The sequence below is a fragment of the Somniosus microcephalus genome, chromosome 11 (assembly GCF_052327205.1).
Source record: "Somniosus microcephalus isolate GS21.2 chromosome 11, FLI_Smic_1.0, whole genome shotgun sequence".
NCBI lineage: Eukaryota > Metazoa > Chordata > Chondrichthyes > Squaliformes > Somniosidae > Somniosus > Somniosus microcephalus.
The window spans coordinates 237,753,011-237,775,960 of NC_140997.1; the positions used below are offsets into that span (position 1 = coordinate 237,753,011).

Here is a 22,950-nt window from a genome sequence, read left to right on the forward strand (position 1 = left end):
ATGAATCACAAAAAGTTAGCATGCAGGTACAGCAAGTAATTAGGAAGGCAAATGGAGTGTTGGCCTTTATTGCAAAGGGAATGGAGAATAAAAGTAGGGAAGTCCTGCTACAACTGTACAGGGCGCTGGTGAGACCACACCTGGAGTACTGCGTACAGTTTTAGTCTCCTTATTTAAGGAAGGATATACTTGCATTGGAGGCAGTTCAGAGAAGGTTCACGAGGTTGATTCTGGAGATGAAGGGCTTGTCTTATGAAGAAAGGTTGAGCAGGTTGGGCCTATACTCATTGGAGTTTAGAAGAATGAGAGGGGATCTTATTGAAATATATAAGATTCTGAAGGGGGATTGACAGGGTAGATGCAGAGAGGATGTTTCTCCTCGTGGGGGTATCTAGAACTAGGGGGCACAGTCTCAGAATAAGGGGTCACCCATTTAAAACGGAAATGAGGAGGAATTTCTTCTCAGAGGGTCGTGAATCTGTGGAATTCTCTTCCCCAGAGAGCTGTGGAGGTTGGGTCAGTGAATATATTTAAGGTGGAGATAGACAGATTTTTGAACGATAAGGGAGTCGAGCGTTATGGGGAGCGGGCAGGGAAGTGGAGTTGAGGCCAAGATCAGATCAGCCATGATCTTATTGAATGACGGAGCAGGCTCGAGGGGCCAAATGGCCGACTCCTGCTCCTATTTCTTATGTTCTTATCAATATCCTGACCATTGATCAGGAACTTAACTGGGCCAGCCACATAAATACTGTGGCAACATGAGCAGGTCAGAGGCTAGGTATTCTGCGGCGAGTGTCTCACCACCTGACTCCCCAAAGCCTTTCCACCATCTACAAGGCACAAGTCAGGAGTGTGAGGGAATACTCTCCACTTGCCTGGATGAGTGCAGCTCCAACAACACTCAAGAAGCTCGACACCATCCAGGACAAAGCAGCCCGCTTGATTGGCAACCCATCCACCACCTTAAACATTCACTCCCTCCACCACCGGCGTACCGTGGCTGCAGTGTGTACCATCTACAAAATGCACTGCAGCAACTCGCAAAGGCTTCTTCAACAGCACCTCCCAAACCCGCGACCTCCACCACCTATTTCTTATGTTCTTATGGAAGGGAACCTGCTGTCCTTACCTGGTCTGGGCTACACGTGACTCCAGTCCCACACTGTGTGTTTGACTCTCAATGCCCTCAGGTCAGCTAGGGGAGGGCATTAAATGCCGGCCTTGTGTTGACCACATTCCAAGGGCAAAAAAAATCAACCGCAGCTTGAGGAAGGATCCCGGCGCCCAGGGTCTTCCCAGTGAGACTGTCGGTGGTTTCAGTGGGTGAGAGATCTCATTTGTCTGTGACACAGGAACTAGCAAAAGTTTGCGTAACCAAGGATTAAGAGAAAGGAAATAGTGAATGCTGGAAATACATAAAGGGTCTGCTGGTGTGTTTAAAAAAACAAAGTGTGGAGATGCCGGAGTTGGACTGGGGTGGACAAATGTAAGAAGTCACACAACACCAGGTTATAGTCCAACAGCTTTATTTGAAATCACAAGCTTTCGGAGCGCTGCTCCTTCTTCAGGTGAAGTGGAGAAATGCATAAAGACACAGCTTATATAGTCAGAGAATCATGTCAGATGTTTACAGGTAACCTTTCCAACTGCCATTTATCGCACCTCGGCAGAGAGATAATCACAGCAGTCAAAGGTGTGAATGGTGTCCAAACAGGTCAGTCAGGGAAACATTACATCAAAGAACAATGAGGTGGGGTCACAAGGGGTCAAATATTGCAGATGCTGGGGTCTATGAAAAACAAGAAAACAGACAAAAAACATTTTTTTTGGCTGGAAATCACAGCAGGTCCAGCCGCATCTGTGTAGAGAGAACAAGCCAATGTCGACTCGAGTCTGGATGACCCTGCATCAGGTGGGGTTACATGTAGCGTGACATGAACCCAAGATCTCGGTTGAGGCCGTCCTCATGGGTGCGGAACTTGGCTATCAGTTTCTGCTCGACGATTTTGCGTTGTCGTGTGTCTCGAAGGCCACCTTGGAGAATGCTTACCCGAAGATCGGAGGCTGAATGTCCTTGACTGCTGCAGTGTTCCCCGACTGGGAGGGAACACTCCTGCCTGGTGATTGTTGCGCGGTGTCCGTTCATCCGTTGTCGCAGTGTCTGCATGGTCTCGCCGATGTACCATGCTCCGGGGCATCCTTTCCTGCAACGTATGAGGTAGACAACGTTGGCCGAGTCACATGAGTATGTACCATGTACCTGGTGGGTGGTGTCCTCACGTGTGATGATGGTATCTGTGTTGATGATCTGGCATGTCTTGCAGAGGTTGCTGTGGCAGGGTTGTGTGGTGTCGTGGTCGCTGTTCTCCTGGAAGCTGGGTAATTTGCTGCGAACGATGGTCTGTTTGAGGTTAGGCGGCTGTTTGAAAGCGAGTAGTGGAGGCGTGGGGATGGCCTTAGCAAGGTGTTCGTCGTCATCGATGACATGTTGAAGGCTGCGAAGAACATGGCGTAGTTTCTCCGCTCCGGGGAAGTACTGGACGACGAAGGGTACTCTGTTGGTTGTGTCCCGTGTTTGTCTTCTGAGGAGGTCTATGCGATTTTTCGCTGTGGCCCGTCGGAACTGTCGATCGACGAGTCGAGCGTCATATCCCGTTCTTACAAGGGTGTCTTTCAGTGTCTGTAGGTGTCCATCGCGTTCCTCCTCGTCTGAGCAGATCCTGTGTATTCGCAGGGCTTGTCCATAGGGGATGGCTTCTTTAACGTGGTTAGGGTGGAAGCTGGAGAAGTGAAGCATCGTGAGGTTGTCCGTGGGCTTGCGGTAGAGTGAAGTGCTGAGGTGTCCGTCTTTGATGGAGATTAGTGTGTCCAGGAATGAGACTGATTCTGAGTAGTCCATGGTGAGTTTGATGGTGGGATGGAACTTGTTGATGTTATCGTGTAGTCTTTTCAGTGATTCTTCGCCGTGGGTCCATAGGAAGAAAATGTCGTCGATGTATCTGGTGTATAGCGTTGGTTGGAGATCCTGTGCAGCAAAGAAGTCTTGCTCGAACTTGTGCATGAAGATGTTTGCGTATTGGGGTGCGAATTTGGTCCCCATGGCTGTTCCGTGTGTTTGGGTAAAGAACTGGTTGTCGAAGGTGAAGACATTGTGGTCAAGGATGAAGCGGATGAGTTGTAGGATGGCGTCTGGAGATTGGCTGTTGTTGGTGTTGAGTACTGAGGCTGTCGCAGCGATGCCGTCATCGTGGGGGATACTGGTGTAGAGTGCCGAGACGTCCATCGTGGCGAGGAGTGTTCCTGGTTCAACTGGTCCGTGGGTGCTGAGCTTCTGTAAGAAGTCTATAGTGTCGCGACAGAAGCTGGGGGTTCCCTGTACGATGGGTTTCAGGATGCCCTCGACATATCCAGAGAGGTTCTCACACAGGGTTCCATTGCCTGATGCGATAGGACGTCCAGGTGTGTTGGCTTTGTGTATCTTTGGGAGGCAGTAGAAGTCACCCACGCGGGGAGTATGTGGGATGAGAGCGCGTAGGATGCTTTGAAGGTCTGGATCGAAGGTTTTGATCAGTCTGTTGAGTTGGCGGGTGTGTTCTTTGGTCGGATCTGCGGGTAACTGTCTGTAGTGTTCCTGGTTGTCCAGTTGTCGGTATACTTTGCAATAGTCCATTCTGTTCTGTATGACGATGGCACCTCCTTTGTCTGCTGGTTTGATGACGATGTTGCGGTTGGTCTTGAGAGCGTGGATGGCGTTGCGTTGTGCTCGGGTGACATTCTGGACTGTCTTGTGAGTGCGGCTGATGAATCTGGCATTGATGCATCTCCTGACAGCTTGAGCATACATGTCAAGCTTAGGGCAGCGACCCTCCGGAGGGGTCCAATTTGACTCTTTCTTCTTCGGTCGCTGCACTGCGGATCCCTCTGTCTGCTGTTCCGGATCATTGATTGTCTCATTGGGTTCGCTGCTGACATCTTGGGATTTGTGGAAGAATTCCCGGAGCCTCATTCTCCTGATGAATTCCTCTGTGTCTGCCGCGAGACCGATGGGGTCCATTTTGGTGGTGGGGCAGAAATTGAGACCTCGGCTGAGAACTTCAATTTCGTCTGGTTGAAGGGTGTGGTCGGACAAGTTGACGATGGATTTCTCTGTGGTTGGACACCATTCACACCTTTGACTGCTGTGATTATCTCTCTGCCGAGGTGCGATAAATGGCAGTTGGAATGGTTACCTGTAAACATCTGACATTATTCTCTGACTATATAAGCTGTGTCTTTATGCATTTCTCCACTTCACCTGAAGAAGGAGCAGCGCTCCGAAAGCTTGTGATTTCAAATAAAGCTGTTGGACTATAACCTGGTGTTGTGTGATTTCTTACATAAAAAAACAAAGAGAACAGGCCGGTTAATGCTCCCGGTGGAGCCCTGCACCAGTTCTCTCTCTCTCTCTCGGGAGCTGGTTGAGCCGCTGGGAACCTCCAGCATCTGCTGCTGATTTGGAGCTAGGAGTGGAGACTAGTTCTGGACAGAGTGAGATGAGGCAGCTCCTGTCTGTCCGCTGTCTCAGGCTGACAGCTTGTCCCCAGCCTGGGCCACTCCCCCCTCTGCACGGAGCATCGCTGAGGGGAAGCAGCCAATTCGCAAAGACTGATTTCAGCAAAGCGGAATCGAGAAAGAGGGATTGTCACATTTGTGCCGCCGTGGTCAGGAATCTCAATCTCCGGGTGATTGTACTATTTAATCTTCCGTGATAAATGTCCAGAGCTTTCGGGCAGGATGCATGGGTGAAAAAACATCTCCTAGCATTGGGAGCGATCTGTGTCTACGACCAGCATCTCAAACTGTCTACTGCAAGTTCTTTTGAAATGAATTATTATTTTTTAAGTAACACTTGCTGCACTGTCCAGTGTCCTGCTTGGCTCTGCCCCATGTTTTCAAGGGGAGACTGGATAGGCACTTGAGGGAAATAAACTTGCAGGGCTACGGGGATAGAGCGGGGGAATGGGACTGACTGGATTGCTCTACAGAGAGCCGGCACGGACTCAATGGGCCGTATGGCCTCCTTCTGTACCGTTCTGACTCTATGCACTCAATGAGGTACTAAGCCGTACTCACCAGGACAGCCCAGGCTTGGTGCCCGGTCAGTGTTGAGCTCGCTGATCTCTGGCAGAGTGTCGCTGATATAATTGCTCTAAACGACCCAAGATAGGGAGGGGAAGATTAGCCCGAGAATAAGGTGCGTGAGGGGGTTTAATCAAACCTGTGGTGACTTTACACAGTATGTTTCCTACAGGCGCTCGTCCTATTACTGGCTGTGTAACGCTCTGGACGTGTACTGCCCTGTGCAGTGGGAATATGGGCGGCTGAATCTGCACTACACTGTGGTATCAAAGAGGAAGATCATCAAACTGGTGGAGGCGGGTGCAGTGAGGTAACAGACTCTATTAGATAATCCGCTTCTTTCTTCTCTGAGGTTGAGAGTGTTATAACGTGGAAACCTTGTAACTGTCTTCAATTAAACCTTGAGAACATAAGAATTAGGAGCAGGAGCCTGCTCCACCATTCAATAAGATCATGGCTGATCATCGACCTCAACTCCACTTTCCTGCCCGATCTCCATATCCCTCGATTCCCCCAGAGTCCAAAAATCTATCGATCTCAGCCTTGAATATACTCAATGACTGAGCCTCCACAGCCCTCTGGGGTAGAGAATTCCAAAGATTCACAACCCTCTGAGTGAAGAAATTCCTCCTCATCTCAGTCTTAAATGGCCAACCCCTTATCCTGAGACTGTGACCCCTGGTTCTAGACTCTCCAGCCAGGGGGAAACAACCTCTCAGCATCTACCCTGTCAATCCCCCTCAGAATCTTGTATGTTTCAATGAGATCACCTCTCATTCTTCTAAACTCCAGAGAGTATCGGCCCAATCTACACAATCTCTCCTCATAGGACAGCCCTCTCACCCCAGGAATCAATCTAGTGAACCTTTGTTGCATCGCCTCCAAGGCAAGTATATCCTTCCTTAGATAAGGAGACCAGAACTGTGCCCAGTACTCCAGGTGTGGTCTCACCAAGGCCCTGTACAATTGGAGCAAGACTTCCTTACTCTTATACTCCAACCCCCTTGCAATAAAGACCAACATGCCATTTGCCTTCCTTATTGCTTGCTGTACCTGCACGCTAGCTTTCTGTGTTTCTTGCACGAGGACACCCAAATCTCTCTGAACACCAACATTTGAAAGTTTCTCACCATTTAAAAAATATTCTGTTTTTCTATTCTTCCTACCAAAGTGAATAACCTCACATTTCCCTACATTATACTCCATCTGCCACCTTACTGCCCACTCACTCAGTCTATCTATATCCCTTTGCAGACTCTGTGTTCTCCTCACAGCTTACTGTCCCACCTAGCTTTGTATCATCAGCAAACTTGGATACATTACACTCGGTCCTTCATCTAGGTCATTAATATAGATTGTAAATAGCTGAGGCCCCAACACTGATCCTTGCAGCACCCCACTAGTTACAGCCTGCCAACCTGAAAAAGATCCGTTTATCCCGACTCTCTGTTTTCTGTCCGTTAACCAATCCTCTATCCATGCTACTATATTACCCCCAACCCCATGAGCCCTAATCTTGTGTAATAACCTTTTATGTGGCACCTTATCGAATGCCTTTTGGAAATCCATAAATATTGCATCCACTGGTTCCCCTTTATCTACCCTGCTAGTTACATCCTCAAAAAACTCTAATAAATTTGTCAAACAGGATTTCCCTTTCATAAAACCATGTTGACTCTGCCTAATCATGTTATGATTTTCTAAGTGCCCTGATACCACTTCCTCAACAATGGATTCCAGCATTTTCCCGACGACTGATGTCAGGCTAACTGGCCTGTCGTTCCCTGTTTTCTCTCTCCCTCCTTTCTTGAATAGCAGCGTTACATTTGTGACCTTCCAATCCGCTGGGACCATTCCAGAATCTAGGGAATTTTGGAAGATCAGAACCAATGCATCCACTATCTCTGCAGCCACCTCTTTTAGAACCCTAGGATGTAGGCCGTCAGGTCCAGGGGATTTGTCGGCTTTTAGTCCCATGATGCTTAACCGACAGGTCATTGGTGCATCAATATGTGGGTCTACAAACCGCACTCAATGCTAAATCACTTGTTAATTTCAAATCTGAGATTGATAGATTTTTGTTAACTAAAGGTATTAAGGGATATGGAGTTAGGCCGCAGATTAGCCATGATCTCATTGAATGACGGAACAGGCTCGAGGGGCTGAAAGGCCTCCTCCTGTTTCTATGTTCCCCGTGTCAGGCATGTCCCCATGTTTGGTGGGTTCTTCTCTCCTTTGTTTTCCAGATTACCATTGCCTTATTTCTGCTCTCTCCTCCTGCAGGGACTGGGACGATCCGCGTTTGTTTACACTGACTGCCCTGCGCAGGAGAGGCTTTCCCCCAGAGGCAGTCAACAGCTTCTGTGCTAAGGTGAGGTGTTCCGTGTGTCGTCAATCGCCCTGGCTGTTCACCCTTTTATCACAGTGGATTACAACTGCTGGTTTAATGTACTGGGAGCTGAATATAGTTCAGAGACTCGGACAGTCCAGCCCAAGGTCAATTATTACTGGCACAGTCTGCGGGTCACCTTGGTGGGAGCAGGAACTGAACCCTGCAGAAAGGAACCTCCCCCCGCCCCCCCCCCCCCCCCCCCCCCCCAGGACAGGAACTGGAGAAAGGGACCTCTCCCTGGGGCAGGATCTGGAGAAAGGGATCTCTCCCTGGGGCAGGAACTGGAGAAACGGATCTCTCCTTGGGGCAGGAACTGGAGAAAGGAACCTCTCCCTGGGGCAGGAACTGGAGAAACGGATCTCTCCCTGGGGCAGGAACTGGAGAAAGGGATCTCTCCTCAGGGCAGGAACTGGAGAAAGGGATCTCTCCCTGGGGCAGGAACTGGAGAAAGGGATCTCTCCTCAGGGCAGGAACTGGAGAAAGGGATCTCTCCCTGGGGCAGGAACTGGAGAAAGGGATCTCTCCCTGGGGCAGGAACTGGAGAAAGGGATCTCTCCCTGGGGCAGGAACTGGAGAAAGGGACCTCTCCCTGGGGCAGGAACTGGAGAAAGGGACCTCTCCCTGGGGCAGGAACTGGAGAAAGGGACCTCTCCCTGGGGCAGGAACTGGAGAAAGGGACCTCTCCTCAGGGCAGGAACTGGAGAAAGGGATCTCTCCCTGGGGCAGGAACTGGAGAAAGGGATCTCTCCCTGGGGCAGGAACTGGAGAAAGGGACCTCTCCTCAGGGCAGGATCTGGAGAAAGGGACCTCTCCCTGAGGCAGGAACTGGAGAAAGGGATCTCTCCTTGGGGCAGGAACTGGAGAAAGGGATCTCTCCCTGGGGCAGGAACTGGAGAAAGGGACCTCTCCCTGAGGCAGGAACTGGAGAAAGGGACCTCTCCCTGGGGCAGGAACTGGAGAAAGGGATCTCTCCCTGGGGCAGGAACTGGAGAAAGGGATCTCTCCCTGGGGCAGGAACTGGAGAAAGGGACCTCTCCCTGGGGCAGGAACTGGAGAAAGGGATCTCTCCCTGGGGCAGGAACTGGAGAAAGGGATCTCTCCCTGGGGCAGGAACTGGAGAAAGGGACCTCTCCTCAGGGCAGGAACTGGAGAAAGGGACCTCTCCCTGGGGCAGGAACTGGAGAAAGGGACCTCTCCCTGGGGCAGGAACTGGAGAAAGGGACCTCTCCTCAGGGCAGGAACTGGAGAAAGGGACCTCTCCCTGGGGCAGGAACTGGAGAAAGGGACCTCTCCTTGGGGCAGGAACTGGAGAAAGGGACCTCTCCTCAGGGCAGGAACTGGAGAAAGGGATCTCTCCCTGGGGCAGGAACTGGAGAAAGGGACCTCTCCCTGTGGCAGGAACTGGAGAAAGGGATCTCTCCCTGGGGCAGGAACTGGAGAAAGGGACCTCTCCCTGGGGCAGGAACTGGAGAAAGGGATCTCTCCCTGGGGCAGGAACTGGAGAAAGGGACCTCTCCCTGAGGCAGGAACTGGAGAAAGGGATCTCTCCCTGGGGCAGGAACTGGAGAAAGGGATCTCTCCCTGGGGCAGGAACTGGAGAAAGGGACCTCTCCCTGAGGCAGGAACTGGAGAAAGGGACCTCTCCCTGAGGCAGGAACTGGAGAAAGGGATCTCTCCCTGGGGCAGGAACTGGAGAAAGGGACCTCTCCCTGAGGCAGGAACTGGAGAAAGGGATCTCTCCCTGGGGCAGGAACTGGAGAAAGGGATCTCTCCCTGGGGCAGGAACTGGAGAAAGGGACCTCTCCCTGGGGCAGGAACTGGAGAAAGGGATCTCTCCCTGGGGCAGGAACTGGAGAAAGGGATCTCTCCCTGGGGCAGGAACTGGAGAAAGGGACCTCTCCCTGGGGCAGGAACTGGAGAAAGGGACCTCTCCCTGGGGCAGGAACTGGAGAAAGGGATCTCTCCCTGGGGCAGGAACTGGAGAAAGGGACCTCTCCCTGGGGCAGGATCTGGAGAAAGGGACCTCTCCCTGGGGCAGGAACTGGAGAAAGGGACCTCTCCCTGGGGCAGGATCTGGAGAAAGGGACCTCTCCCTGGGGCAGGAACTGGAGAAAGGGACCTCTCCCTGGGGCAGGATCTGGAGAAAGGGACCTCTCCCTGGGGCAGGAACTGGAGAAAGGGACCTCTCCCTGTGGCAGGATCTGGAGAAAGGGACCTCTCCCTGGGGCAGGATCTGGAGAAAGGGACCTCTCCCTGGGGCAGGAACTGGAGAAAGGGATCTCTCCCTGGGGCAGGATCTGGAGAAAGGGACCTCTCCCTGGGGCAGGAACTGGAGAAAGGGATCTCTCCCTGGGGCAGGAACTGGAGAAAGGGACCTCTCCCTGTGGCGGGATCTGGAGAAAGGGACCTCTCCTCAGGGCAGGAACTGGAGAAAGGGACCTCTCCCTGGGGCAGGATCTGGAGAAAGGGACCTCTCCCTGGGGCAGGAACTGGAGAAAGGGACCTCTCCCTGGGGCAGGAACTGGAGAAAGGGACCTCTCCCTGGGGCAGGAACTGGAGAAAGGGACCTCTCCCTGGGGCAGGAACTGGAGAAAGGGACCTCTCCCTGAGGCAGGAACTGGAGAAAGGGACCTCTCCCTGGGGCAGGAACTGGAGAAAGGGACCTCTCCCTGGGGCAGGAACTGGAGAAAGGGACCTCTCCCTGGGGCAGGATCTGGAGAAAGGGACCTCTCCCTGGGGCAGGAACTGGAGAAAGGGACCTCTCCCTGGGGCAGGAACTGGAGAAAGGGACCTCTCCTCAGGGCAGGAACTGGAGAAAGGGATCTCTCCTTGGGGCAGGAACTGGAGAAAGGGATCTCTCCCTGGGGCAGGAACTGGAGAAAGGGACCTCTCCCTGGGGCAGGAACTGGAGAAAGGGACCTCTCCCTGGGGCAGGAACTGGAGAAAGGGACCTCTCCCTGGGGCAGGAACTGGAGAAAGGGACCTCTCCCTGGGGCAGGAACTGGAGAAAGGGACCTCTCCCTGGGGCAGGAACTGGAGAAAGGGACCTCTCCCTGAGGCAGGAACTGGAGAAACGGATCTCTCCCTGGGGCAGGAACTGGAGAAAGGGACCTCTCCTTGGGGCAGGAACTGGAGAAAGGGACCTCTCCCTGTGGCAGGAACTGGAGAAAGGGATCTCTCCCTGGGACAGGAACTGGAGAAAGGGACCTCTCCCTGGGGCAGGATCTGGAGAAAGGGATCTCTCCCTGGGGCAGGAACTGGAGAAAGGGACCTCTCTCTGGGGCAGGAACTGGAGAAAGGGACCTCTCCCTGAGGCAGGAACTGGAGAAAGGGACCTCTCCCTGGGGCAGGAACTGGAGAAAGGGATCTCTCCCTGGGGCAGGAACTGGAGAAAGGGACCTCTCCTCAGGGCAGGATCTGGAGAAAGGGATCTCTCCTCAGGGCAGGATCTGGAGAAAGGGATCTTTCCCTGGGGCAGGAACTGGAGAAAGGGACCTCTCCCTGGGGCAGGATCTGGAGAAAGGGACCTCTCCTCAGGGCAGGATCTGGAGAAAGGGACCTTTCCCTGGGGCAGGAACTGGAGAAAGGGACCTCTCCTCAGGGCAGGATCTGGAGAAAGGGACCTCTCCCTGGGGCAGGAACTGGAGAAAGGGACCTCTCCTCAGGGCAGGATCTGGAGAAAGGGATCTCTCCTCAGGGCAGGATCTGGAGAAAGGGATCTTTCCCTGGGGCAGGAACTGGAGAAAGGGACCTCTCCTCAGGGCAGGATCTGGAGAAAGGGATCTCTCCCTGGGACAGGAACTGGAGAAAGGGACCTCTCCTCAGGGCAGGAACTGGAGAAAGGGATCTCTCCCTGGGGCAGGAACTGGAGAAAGGGACCTCTCCCTGGGGCAGGAACTGGAGAAAGGGACCTCTCCTCAGGGCAGGAACTGGAGAAAGGGACCTCTCCTCAGGGCAGGATCTGGAGAAAGGGATCTCTCCCTGGGGCAGGAACTGGAGAAAGGGATCTCTCCCTGGGGCAGGAACTGGAGAAAGGGATCTCTCCCTGGGGCAGGAACTGGAGAAAGGGATCTCTCCCTGGGGCAGGAACTGGAGAAAGGGACCTCTCCCTGGGGCAGGAACTGGAGAAAGGGACCTCTCCCTGGGGCAGGAACTGGAGAAAGGGATCTCTCCCTGGGGCAGGAACTGGAGAAAGGGACCTCTCCCTGGGGCAGGAACTGGAGAAAGGGACCTCTCCCTGGGGCAGGAACTGGAGAAAGGGACCTCTCCCTGGGGCAGGATCTGGAGAAAGGGACCTCTCTCTGGGGCAGGAACTGGAGAAAGGGACCTCTCCCTGGGGCAGGAACTGGAGAAAGGGACCTCTCTCTGGGGCAGGAACTGGAGAAAGGGACCTCTCCCTGAGGCAGGAACTGGAGAAAGGGACCTCTCCTCAGGGCAGGATCTGGAGAAAGGGACCTCTCCCTGGGGAGCAGACATGCGCACCGTGTAGATGACCCCTTCCTTCCTTATTTTCCTCCCCTTCACCCATGGACTGTTCATCTGACAAACTCATTCCATTTAGGCAAAGCAAGTGTACAAATATCAGTCTAGACTGGAATTCAACATTCATGTAAAAAAGTAAAGACTCGACCCTCTCAGTTACTGATACCACAAATCTTTCTTCTTCTGGGGATGTAGGCGTCGCTGGCAAGGCCGGCATTTATCGCCCATCCCTAATTGCCTTCATTAGGCAGTGGGGAGCCTTCTCCAAGAAACCACTGCAATTTAGTGTCTCGCTAGACCACTTCAGAGGGCAGTTAAGGGTCAAGGACTGGAGTCACACATAGGCCCAGACCGGCTAAGGACGGCAGGTTTCCTTCCCGATCCTTTATTCTCCTGTTCCACACACCCTGCCTACACACATGTCCTCTGCCCTGCATCCTCACTTGCTCTAACTCATTCTTACCCAGCACCTCAAAACTGGAACTCCTCACCTCCGTCCGGCTACAAGCCACAGAACTCGGAAACCCAAACTCAACATTAGAAGACTTCTAATTTAAACATTAAACCTGATAATCCTCACTGTTGCGGTACAGGGTCACCTCGCTGTGGTGGGTAAATGTTAGCTGACTGTCTCGAGAGGACGTGTTAGGAGATGGTTGCGGTTATTTTCTCTCTTCCACCCACAGGTCGGGGTGACAGTTGCCCAGACAACCACGGAGCCACACCTGCTGGAGTCGTGTGTACGAGATGTTCTCAATGACACTGCACCCCGTGTTATGGCTGTTCTCGAGCCACTCAAAGTTACCATTGCAAACTTCCCATCTGACCAGGTAATATCTTCGTGTCATATTGTCTACAGCCAGATTGTGAGGGTGGGGAGCGTGCGAGGAGTGAGGGGTGGGGGTGTGGGGAGTGCGAGCAGGGAGTGTGCGAGGGGAGGAGTGTGCGCGGGTGGGGGGACGGGGAGGGAGTGTGCGCGAGGGTGGGGCGGGGGGGGAGGGTGCAAGGGAGGGGGGGAGGGTGGGGAGTTTGCGAGGAGGGGAGTGCGAGAGGAGTGGGGGCGGGGAGTGTGCGAGGGGAGGAGTGTGCGCGGGTGGGAGGACGGGGAGGGGGGTGGGAGAGTGTGCAAGGGAGGGGAGGGGGGGAAGGGTGCAAGGGAGGGGGCGGGGAGGGTGGGGAGGGTGCGAGGCGGGGAGTGTGTGAGGCGGGGAGTGTTCGAGGGGGGGGTGGGGTGTGTGCCAACATTGTGCCTCCTCTCCTGATGACGCCCACTGTTTTCCCACAGCCTGTACAAGTCTCCGTTCCAAACTTCCCAGCGGATGAAAGTAAGGGATTCCACACGGTGCCGATCACCTCCACCATCTACATCGAACGCTCCGATTTCCGGGAGGTCAGGCTCTCGCTGTTCACAGTATCTCCATTTCTCGGTGCTTTGCTGGGCTCGGGCGTGGGATGGGGCGTGGGTGGGTGACTTGCTCCGAGACTCACTGGTGAGGTGGCGCTCTCCCTCCCCTGTGGCGAAGCAGTGAGTGTCCCAGTGGATCCTCCACATGACAAACATTCCTTCAGTAGCGCCTTAGGAGCTTACCCAGGACCCAGGTTACCCTCATCATCAGGCCCCGGGTTACCCTCATCACCGGGCCCTGGTTACCCTCATCACCGGGCCCGGGTTACCCACATTACCAGGACCCGGGTTACCCACATCACCAGGACCCGGGTTACCCTCATCACCAGGCCCGGGTTAATCACATCACCAGGCCCAGGTTAATCACATCACCAGGCCCGGGTTAATCACATCACCAGGCCCGGGTTACCCACATCACCAGGCCCGGGTTACCCACATCACCGGGCCCGGGTTACCCACATCACCGGGCCCGGGTTACCCACATCACCGGGCCCGGGTTACCCTCATCACCGGGCCCGGGTTACCCTCATCACCAGGCCCGGGTTACCCACATCACCAGGCCCGGGTTACCCACATCACCAGGCCCGGGTTACCCACATCACCAGGCCCGGGTTACCCACATCACCAGGCCCGGGTTACCCTCATCACCAGGCCCGGGTTAATCACATCACCAGGCCCGGGTTAATCACATCACCAGGCCCGGGTTAATCACATCACCAGGCCCGGGTTAATCACATCACCAGGCCCGGGTTAATCACATCACCAGGCCCGGGTTAATCACATCACCAGGCCCGGGTTAATCACATCACCAGGCCCGGGTTAATCACATCACCAGGCCCGGGTTAATCACATCACCGGGCCCGGGTTAATCACATCACCGGGCCCGGGTTAATCACATCACCGGGCCCGGGTTAATCACATCACCGGGCCCGGGTTAATCACATCACCGGGCCCGGGTTAATTACATCACCGGGCCCGGGTTACCCACATCACCGGGCCCGGGGTAATCACATCACCAGGCCCGGGTTACCCACATCACCGGGCCCGGGTTACCCACATCACCGGGCCCTGGTTACCCTCATCACCGGGCCCAGGTTACCCACATCACCAGGCCCGGGTTAATCACATCACCGGGCCCGGGTTAATCACATCACCGGGCCCGGGTTAATCACATCACCGGGCCCGGGTTAATCACATCACCGGGCCCGGGTTAATCACATCACCGGGCCCGGGTTAATCACATCACCGGGCCCGGGTTAATCACATCACCGGGCCCGGGTTAATCACATCACCGGGCCCGGGTTAATCACATCACCGGGCCCGGGTTAATCACATCACCGGGCCCGGGTTAATCACATCACCGGGCCCGGGTTAATCACATCACCGGGCCCGGGTTACCCTCATCACCGGGCCCGGGTTACCCTCATCACCGGGCCCGGGTTACCCTCATCACCGGGCCCGGGTTACCCTCATCACCGGGCCCGGGTTACCCACATCACCGGGCCCGGGTTACCCACATCACCGGGCCCGGGTTACCCTCATCACCGGGCCCGGGTTAATCACATCACCGGGCCCGGGTTAATCACATCACCGGGCCCGGGTTAATCACATCACTGGGCCCGGGTTAATCACATCACCGGGCCCGGGTTAATCACATCACCGGGCCCGGGTTACCCACATCACCGGGCCCGGGGTAATCACATCACCGGGCCCGGGTCACCCACATCACCGGGCCCGGGTCACCCTCATCACCGGGCCCGGGTCACCCTCATCACCGGGCCCGGGTGACCCGCATCACCGGGCCCGGGTGACCCGCATCACCGGGCCCGGGGTTAACTGTACCCCTGGTGTTCATGTTACCTGCAGCCCCGGGGTTTCCCCCACCACCGCGCTCACTGTTACTGTTGTCCTGAGCCCTCCTGTAGACTCGGTGCCGGCGATGCTGACGTGCGATTGCTTTGTGTGCAGGTGATGGAGAAGGGCTACAAGCGACTGACCCCCGAGCAACCAGTCGGACTCCGACACGCTGGCTACATCATCTCGGTGCAGAGGATCATCAGGGTAAGTGTGCGTCACCAGTAGCAGCAATGATCAGCAACTGAAAGCACAGTTCCCCGACCAGGAGCGCAGACTGTCCCCGTGAAACTTCTTGTCGCTTAATTTTCTCCCCGTTGCAGCCCTCGCTGTCCTGAATGGGCTGCCGATCCGCTGTAATCACCTGTACTTACCCAGCGCCTTATCCACACGCATCACACATGGGCCTCCCTGGGACATGCAGTGGCCGCTCTGTGGGAGACCCATGTTGCTTGATAATTGGAGCCTGGCCGGTCCTGAGGCCAGTTATAAATGACAGCGAAAAGCTGGTGTAACATGCAGACTGAAGACCGTTAAATGGGAATGGCCACAACCTCTCCGGAGAGGCCCAGACTAGCGGAATCCGATCAACGCGAAATGGTTCACTGGATTGTATTTTGTTATTCACAGAATAAGAACGGGAAACTGGTCGAGTTAGAGGCGAGCTGTCGGAAATCAGACACGGCCGAGAAACCAAAGGCTTTTATTCACTGGGTGTCCAATCCTCTGATATGTGAACTGCGGCTTTACGAGAGACTGTAAGTACTACCCGCGAGAGAGTGAAAGATATACCCGAGAGAGAGCGAAAGATATACCCGAGAGAGAGCGAAAGATATACCCGAGAGAGAGCGAAAGATATACCCGAGAGAGAGCGAAAGATATACCCGAGAGAGAGCGAAAGATATACCCGAGAGAGAGCGAAAGATATACCCGAGAGAGAGCGAAAGATATACCCGAGAGAGAGCGAAAGATATACCCGAGAGAGAGCGAAAGATATACCCGAGAGAGAGCGAAAGATATACCCGAGAGAGAGCGAAAGATATACCCGAGAGAGAGCGAAAGATATACCCGAGAGAGAGCGAAAGATATACCCGAGAGAGAGCGAAAGATATACCCGAGAGAGAGCGAAAGATATACCCGAGAGAGAGCGAAAGATGGGAGCGCAAGATGTACCCGAGAGGGAGCGAAAGATGGGAGCGCAAGATGTACCCGAGAGGGAGCGCGCAAGATGTACCCGAGAGGGAGCGCGCACGATGTACCCGAGAGGGAGCGCGCACGATGTACCCGAGAGGGAGCGCGCAAGATGTACCCGAGAGAGAGCGCGCAAGATGTACCCGCGAGAGCGCGCAAGATATACCCGCGAGAGCTCTATATCCCTCAATACCCACCAAAAATCTATCAATCGCCGTCTAAAAAATTTCAATGACCCACGGCATCCGCAGCCTTTTGGGGGAGAGTTCCAGATTCCCACTACCCTTTGTGAGATAAACTGCTTCCTGTTTTCACTCCTAAACATACTAGGTGTAATTTTACAATTGTGCCCCCTCCAAAGCTCCCTTTACGCTCCGCGGCCGATGAACTCTCTGGCCTTCCCGCGCGGCAGGGTCGCAGCTTGTCAATGGGAGAAACCGTGCTCGCTCGGTATTCTGAACGGGCCGCGCCCCCAAAAAAATCAACGGGCACATTGGCCCCCGTGTTCTGGATTCCCCCATCAGAGGAAATAGTTTCTCTCTATCTCCCCTACCTCAGCTTTCTAATCTCAGGGGAATACAAGACAACTTTATGCAATCTGTCCTCGTAATTTAACCCTTTCAGCTCCAGTATCTTTATGAAAAACATTATCTCTTTTACAGTCTCGACTGTGGATTCAGTGTTTTTAAAAGAAATACTCTTTTGGTGAAAGATCTGCGCTGCTCCCCCTCCCAGGCCAATCTATCCCTCCTGAGGTGCGGGGCCCAGAACTGAACACACTGGCCTAGAAATTGGGTTGAGGCGCCAAGTTCGCCTGGGCGCTGATTTTTGCGCAGCGTTCGGAGCATTAGCGAACGTCAGAAATTCAGTTTCAGCGCCCCTAGAGGGAGACGGGGCGAGGCTCGAGGCGCTCCCCGTCCCTCTTAGGGCGCTGAAACTGAATATCGCAGCGCAACGTGCCGCAGCGGTACTGCAGGCCTTCCGCCCATTGTTAAGGGGGAGGGGCCTGCAACAGCACGATCCCTGATCGCGAGTGCCGGCAAAAGAGCCCGGTACCGAGGAGAAGTGCCGGGCTCTCGGGACACAGCCGGCAATGCTGCGGGGGGGGGGGGGCGGTCAGGAGGCCGGGGACGGAGGTGCTGGCAGGCGGCGGCCGCCCCGCACCTCCACCTTAACTTGCGCCACTGCCGGCACAGCAAGGCCCCGTGAACCGGGCGCGGGTAGCGAACGGCGCTACAGCGGCGTTCGCTACCAAATATCGCGATCGGGGCGCTAATGGGGCGCTGCGCACACCGATGACGTCATTGGTTGCGGCGCAGCGCAACAGGCTAACACCGCCATTAGCGCCCCTGCTGAATAACACGGGAGGCGGGCCAGTGGCGTTACAGCCACTGACTGCCCTCTTCAGGCGCTAATAGGTGGTGCAACATACCCAATTTCTCCCCCTGTGACTCGAGAGGATCTGACCAGAGCTCTGAACAGCAGGAGCATCCCCTCCCCTTTGTAATCCCGCCCCACCCCCTGAGATTACTGCCAACTCCCAATTCATAGCTTCTCACCGACAACTTCTCGTGTCGGGGGGAGGGGCTGTGTCTCTCAGGGGCAGGGGGGGCTGTCTTTCTCTCTGGGTGCGGAGGGGGGGCTGTTGCGTGGAATTGAAATCTTGATCCCAATGTTTTTTTTCCAGATTCCACCATAAAAGTCCCGAGGATCCCAGCGAGGTTCCCGGAGGGTTCCTGAGCGATATTAACCCAGTGAGTATTCGAGCTGAGCTGTGGCCCAGGCAGCTGTTCTATTAAAAGGTTCAGACAGGATGCAGAGCAGGGCACAGGGGCCGTGGACCAGGTTCGAGATCAGAATAAACCTTTCCCCCAGCACAGGGATGTGGAGCCAGCTCCCAGCGAAGGTCAGTTGGCACCTTCAGGAGGAGCTTGATCAATCTGTGTTGCAGAGGCTTTGAGGGTTCAAGAGACATTAACAGCACCGCTGGACTGTTGCAGGAAGATTGAGGAAGAAACTTACTGTTCCTTAGAATGGAGGAAACGAGCTTGCATTCATTGGGCAGCGGCTGATGGCGCCGAAATTCCCAAACGCACTTCACAGTGAATCACACAGATTGTGTTAGCAACTGGGAGAGCCATTTGCACACTGGAGGAACCCACTAACAGATCAATGACCAGTTAATCTGTTTTGGTGATGTTTGTTAACATTCATCTGTAGTCAACCTCCTTCTTTCTCTGATTCACAACGATGCGTTTCGAGTGAGCATCAGACACTCGATAGTGGAGCATATGGAACAGACTTTATTGATAACTAGTATATGTGATCGATCTGTACTGTGCACAGCGAGTGGCTTTCAGTTTCTAGTTCCATCTCTCGAGGCCCCCGAAGAACTGTTGAAAACCGTGCTCCTTTATACACCATATTTTGCCTACATCAAAGGTACTTGTCTTTCGGATCAGACGTTAAACCGAGGCCCTGTCTGCGCTCTCAGGTGGACGTAAAAGATCCCACGGTCACTATTTTGAAGAAGAGCAGGGGAGTTATACCCAGTGTCCTGGCCAATATTTATCCCTCAACCAACATCACTAAAAACAGATGATCTGGTCATTATCACATTTCTGATTGTGGGAGCTTGCTGTGCACAAATTGGCTGCTGCGTTTCCCACATTACAACAGTGACCACACTTCAAAAAGTACTTCATTGGCTGTAAAGCACTTTGAGAGGTCCTGAGGTGAGAGGCGCGGGAGAGATGCGAGTCTCTCTGTCCTATCTTTGGGAGGTCCTGAGGTGGCGAGAGGCGCGGGAGAGATGCGAGTCTCTCTGTCCTATCTTTGGGAGGTCCTGAGGCGAGAGGCGCGGGAGAGATGCGAGTCTCTCTGTCCTATCTTTGGGAGGTCCTGAGGCGCGGGAGAGATGCGAGTCTCTCTGTCCTATCTTTGGGAGGTCCTGAGGTGAGAGGCGCGGGAGAGATGCGAGTCTCTCTGTCCTATCTTTGAGAGGTCCTGAGGTGAGAGGCGCGGGAGAGATGCGAGTCTCTCTGTCCTATCTTTGGGAGGTCCTGAGGTGAGAGGCGCCGGAGAGATGTGAGTCTCTCTGTCCTATCTTTGAGAGGTCCTGAGGTGAGAGGCGCGGGAGAGATGCGAGTCTCTCTGTCCTATCTTTGGGAGGTCCTGAGGTGGCGAGAGGCGCGGGAGAGATGCGAGTCTCTCTGTCCTATCTTTGGGAGGTCCTGAGGCGAGAGGCGCCGGAGAGATGCGAGTCTCTCTCTGTCCTATCTTTGGGAGGTCCTGAGGCGAGAGGCGCGGGAGAGATGCGAGTCTCTCTGTCCTATCTTTGGGAGGTCCTGAGGTGAGAGGCGCGGGAGAGATGCGAGTCTCTCTGTCCTATCTTTGGGAGGTCCTGAGGTGGCGAGAGGCGCGGGAGAGATGCGAGTCTCTCTGTCCTATCTTTGGGAGGTCCTGAGGCGAGAGGCGCGGGAGAGATGCAAGTCTCTCTGTCCTATCTTTGAGAGGTCCTGAGGTGAGAGGCGCGGGAGAGATGCGAGTCTCTCTGTCCTATCTTTGAGAGGTCCTGAGGTGAGAGGCGCGGGAGAGATGCGAGTCTCTCTGTCCTATCTTTGGGAGGTCCTGAGGTGGCGAGAGGCGCGGGAGAGATGCGAGTCTCTCTGTCCTATCTTTGGGAGGTCCTGAGGCGAGAGGCGCGGGAGAGATGCAAGTCTCTCTGTCCTATCTTTGAGAGGTCCTGAGGTGAGAGGCGCGGGAGAGATGCGAGTCTCTCTGTCCTATCTTTGGGAGGTCCTGAGGTGAGAGGCGCGGGAGAGATGCGAGTCTCTCTGTCCTATCTTTGAGAGGTCCTGAGGTGAGAGGCGCGGGAGAGATGCGAGTCTCTCTGTCCTATCTTTGGGAGGTCCTGAGGCGAGAGGCGCGGGAGAGATGTGAGTCTCTCTGTCCTATCTTTGGGAGGTCCTGAGGTGAGAGGTGCGGGAGAGATGCGAGTCTCTCTGTCCTATCTTTGGGAGGTCCTGAGGTGAGAGGCGCCGGAGAGATGTGAGTCTCTCTGTCCTATCTTTGAGAGGTCCTGAGGTGAGAGGCGCGGGAGAGATGCGAGTCTCTCTGTCCTATCTTTGGGAGGTCCTGAGGCGAGAGGCGCGGGAGAGATGCGAGTCTCTCTCTCCTATCTTTTTGAGGTCCTGAGGTGAGAGGCGCGGGAGAGATGCGAGTCTCTCTGTCCTATCTTTGGGAGGTCCTGAGGTGAGAGGCGCAGGAGAGATGCGAGTCTCTCTGTCCTATCTTTGGGAGGTCCTGAGGTGAGAGGCGCGGGAGAGATGCGAGTCTCTCTGTCCTATCTTTGGGAGGTCCTGAGGTGAGAGGCGCGGGAGAGATGCGAGTCTCTCTGTCCTATCTTTGGGATGTCCTGAGGTGAGAGGCGCAGGAGAGATGCGAGTCTCTCTGTCCTATCTTTGGGAGGTCCTGAGGTGAGAGGCGCGGGAGAGATGCGAGTCTCTCTGTCCTATCTTTGGGAGGTCCTGAGGTGAGAGGCGCGGGAGAGATGCGAGTCTCTCTGTCCTATCTTTGGGAGGTCCTGAGGTGAGAGGCGCGGGAGAGATGCGAGTCTCTCTGTCCTATCTTTGGGAGGTCCTGAGGTGAGAGGCGCGGGAGAGATGCGAGTCTCTCTGTCCTATCTTTGGGAGGTCCTGAGGTGAGAGGCGCGGGAGAGATGCGAGTCTCTCTGTCCTATCTTTGGGAGGTCCTGAGGTGAGAGGCGCGGGAGAGATGCGAGTCTCTCTGTCCTATCTTTGGGAGGTCCTGAGGCGAGAGGCGCGGGAGAGATGCGAGTCTCTCTGTCCTATCTTTGAGAGGTCCTGAGGCGAGAGGCGCGGGAGAGATGCGAGTCTCTCTGTCCTATCTTTGGGAGGTCCTGAGGTGAGAGGCGCAGGAGAGATGCGAGTCTCTCTCTCCTATCTTTGGGAGGTCCTGAGGTGAGAGGCGCAGGAGAGATGCGAGTCTCTCTCTCCTATCTTTATAGAGAAAGCCTCACGCTGTATCTGTTCCTGAATCCTTTGGAAAGCGCCTGTTCACATCAGCGGTTGTAGTTGCTTACTTCAAAGCTACTTCCTCCAACACATCTTCCTGACTTAACTGTTCTCAAATCCTGTGAAGAATAGACTTCACAAACCGTTATCTTTCTATATTATAGTTAATGGGTTCCTCTATTTATGCTTATTACTCTAGCCACCAAAGTTACACTTTAATCACTCATGTCTGAGGTCATTACTGTCACTTATTCCCTTGCTGAAGCATTTCACGTATATAACACTCAGACACAAAAGGCAGAAGACGAGCCAGGCTTTCCTCGCACGACACTTCAAACCATCCCGTTTATCTTATTAACCCTTAACTCTCCAGGATGTCCAACATGGCCAGGACTCGGGAAAACTTTTTTTATTTGTTCATGGGATGTGAGCATCTCTGGCAAGGCCAGCATTTATTGCCCATCCCTAATTGCCCTTGAGAAGGTGGTGGTGAGCCGCCGCCTTGAACCGCTGCAGTCCGTGTGGTGAAGGTGCTCCCACAGTGCTGTTAGGGAGGGAGTTCCAGGATTTTGACCCAGCGACGATGAAGGATCGGCCGATATATTTCCAAGTCAGGATGGTGTGTGACTTGGAGGGGAACTTGGAGGTGGTGGTGTTCCCATGCGCCTGCTGCCCTTGTCCTTCTAGGTGGAAGAGGTCGCGGGTTTGGGAGGTGCTGCCGAAGAAGCCTTGGCGAGTTGCTGCAGTGCATCTTGTAGATGGTACACACTGCAGACACGGTGCGCCGGTGGTGGAGGGAGTGAATGTTTAAGGTGGTGGATGGGATGCCAATCAAGCGGGCTGCTTTGTCCTGGATGGTGTTGAGCTTCTTGAGTGTTGTTGGAGCTGCACTCATCCAGGCAAGTGGAGAGTATTCCATCACACTCCTGACTTGTGCCTTGTAGATGGTGGAAAGGCTTTGGGGAGTCAGGAGGTGAGACACTCGCCGCAGAATACCTGCTCTTGTTACCACAGTGTTTATGTGGCTGGTCCAGTTAAGTTTCTGGTTAATGGTGACCCCCAGGATGTTGCTGGTGGGGGATTCGGCGATGGTAATGCCATTGAATGTCAAGGTGCGGTGGTTAGACTCTCGCTTGTTGGAAATAGTCATTGCCTGGCACTTCTGTGGCGCGAATGTTACCTGCCACTTATCAGCCCAAGCCTGAACGTCGTCCAGGTCTTGTTGCATGCGGGCATGGACTGTTTAATGATCCACCACCAATCACGACTTTTTTTTAATTCGCTTATGGGATCTCGGCGTCGCTGGCAAGGCCATCATTTATTGCCCATCCCTAGTTGCCCTTGAGAAGGTGGTGGTGAGCCGCCTTCTTGAACTGCTGCAGTCCGTGTGGTGAAGGTGCTCCCACAGTGCTGTTAGGGAGGGAGTTCCAGGATTTTGACCCAGCGACGATGAAGGATCGGTGATATAT

The 22,950-nt window shown here is 54.4% G+C and overlaps 1 protein-coding gene across 1 annotated transcript in view; it reads left to right on the plus strand.

Moving 5' to 3' along the window:
• qars1 (glutaminyl-tRNA synthetase 1) overlaps positions 1 to 22,950 on the plus strand; it is a 110,232-nt gene that overhangs the window by 83,391 nt on the left and 3,891 nt on the right. Inside the window, exons 16-22 of the mRNA XM_086002183.1 lie at positions 5,294 to 5,431; positions 7,405 to 7,492; positions 12,682 to 12,825; positions 13,281 to 13,385; positions 15,369 to 15,461; positions 15,885 to 16,012; positions 18,133 to 18,199. Coding sequence (XP_085858309.1) covers positions 5,294 to 5,431; positions 7,405 to 7,492; positions 12,682 to 12,825; positions 13,281 to 13,385; positions 15,369 to 15,461; positions 15,885 to 16,012; positions 18,133 to 18,199 — 763 coding nt within the window. The remainder of the gene's footprint in view (positions 1 to 5,293; positions 5,432 to 7,404; positions 7,493 to 12,681; positions 12,826 to 13,280; positions 13,386 to 15,368; positions 15,462 to 15,884; positions 16,013 to 18,132; positions 18,200 to 22,950) is intronic.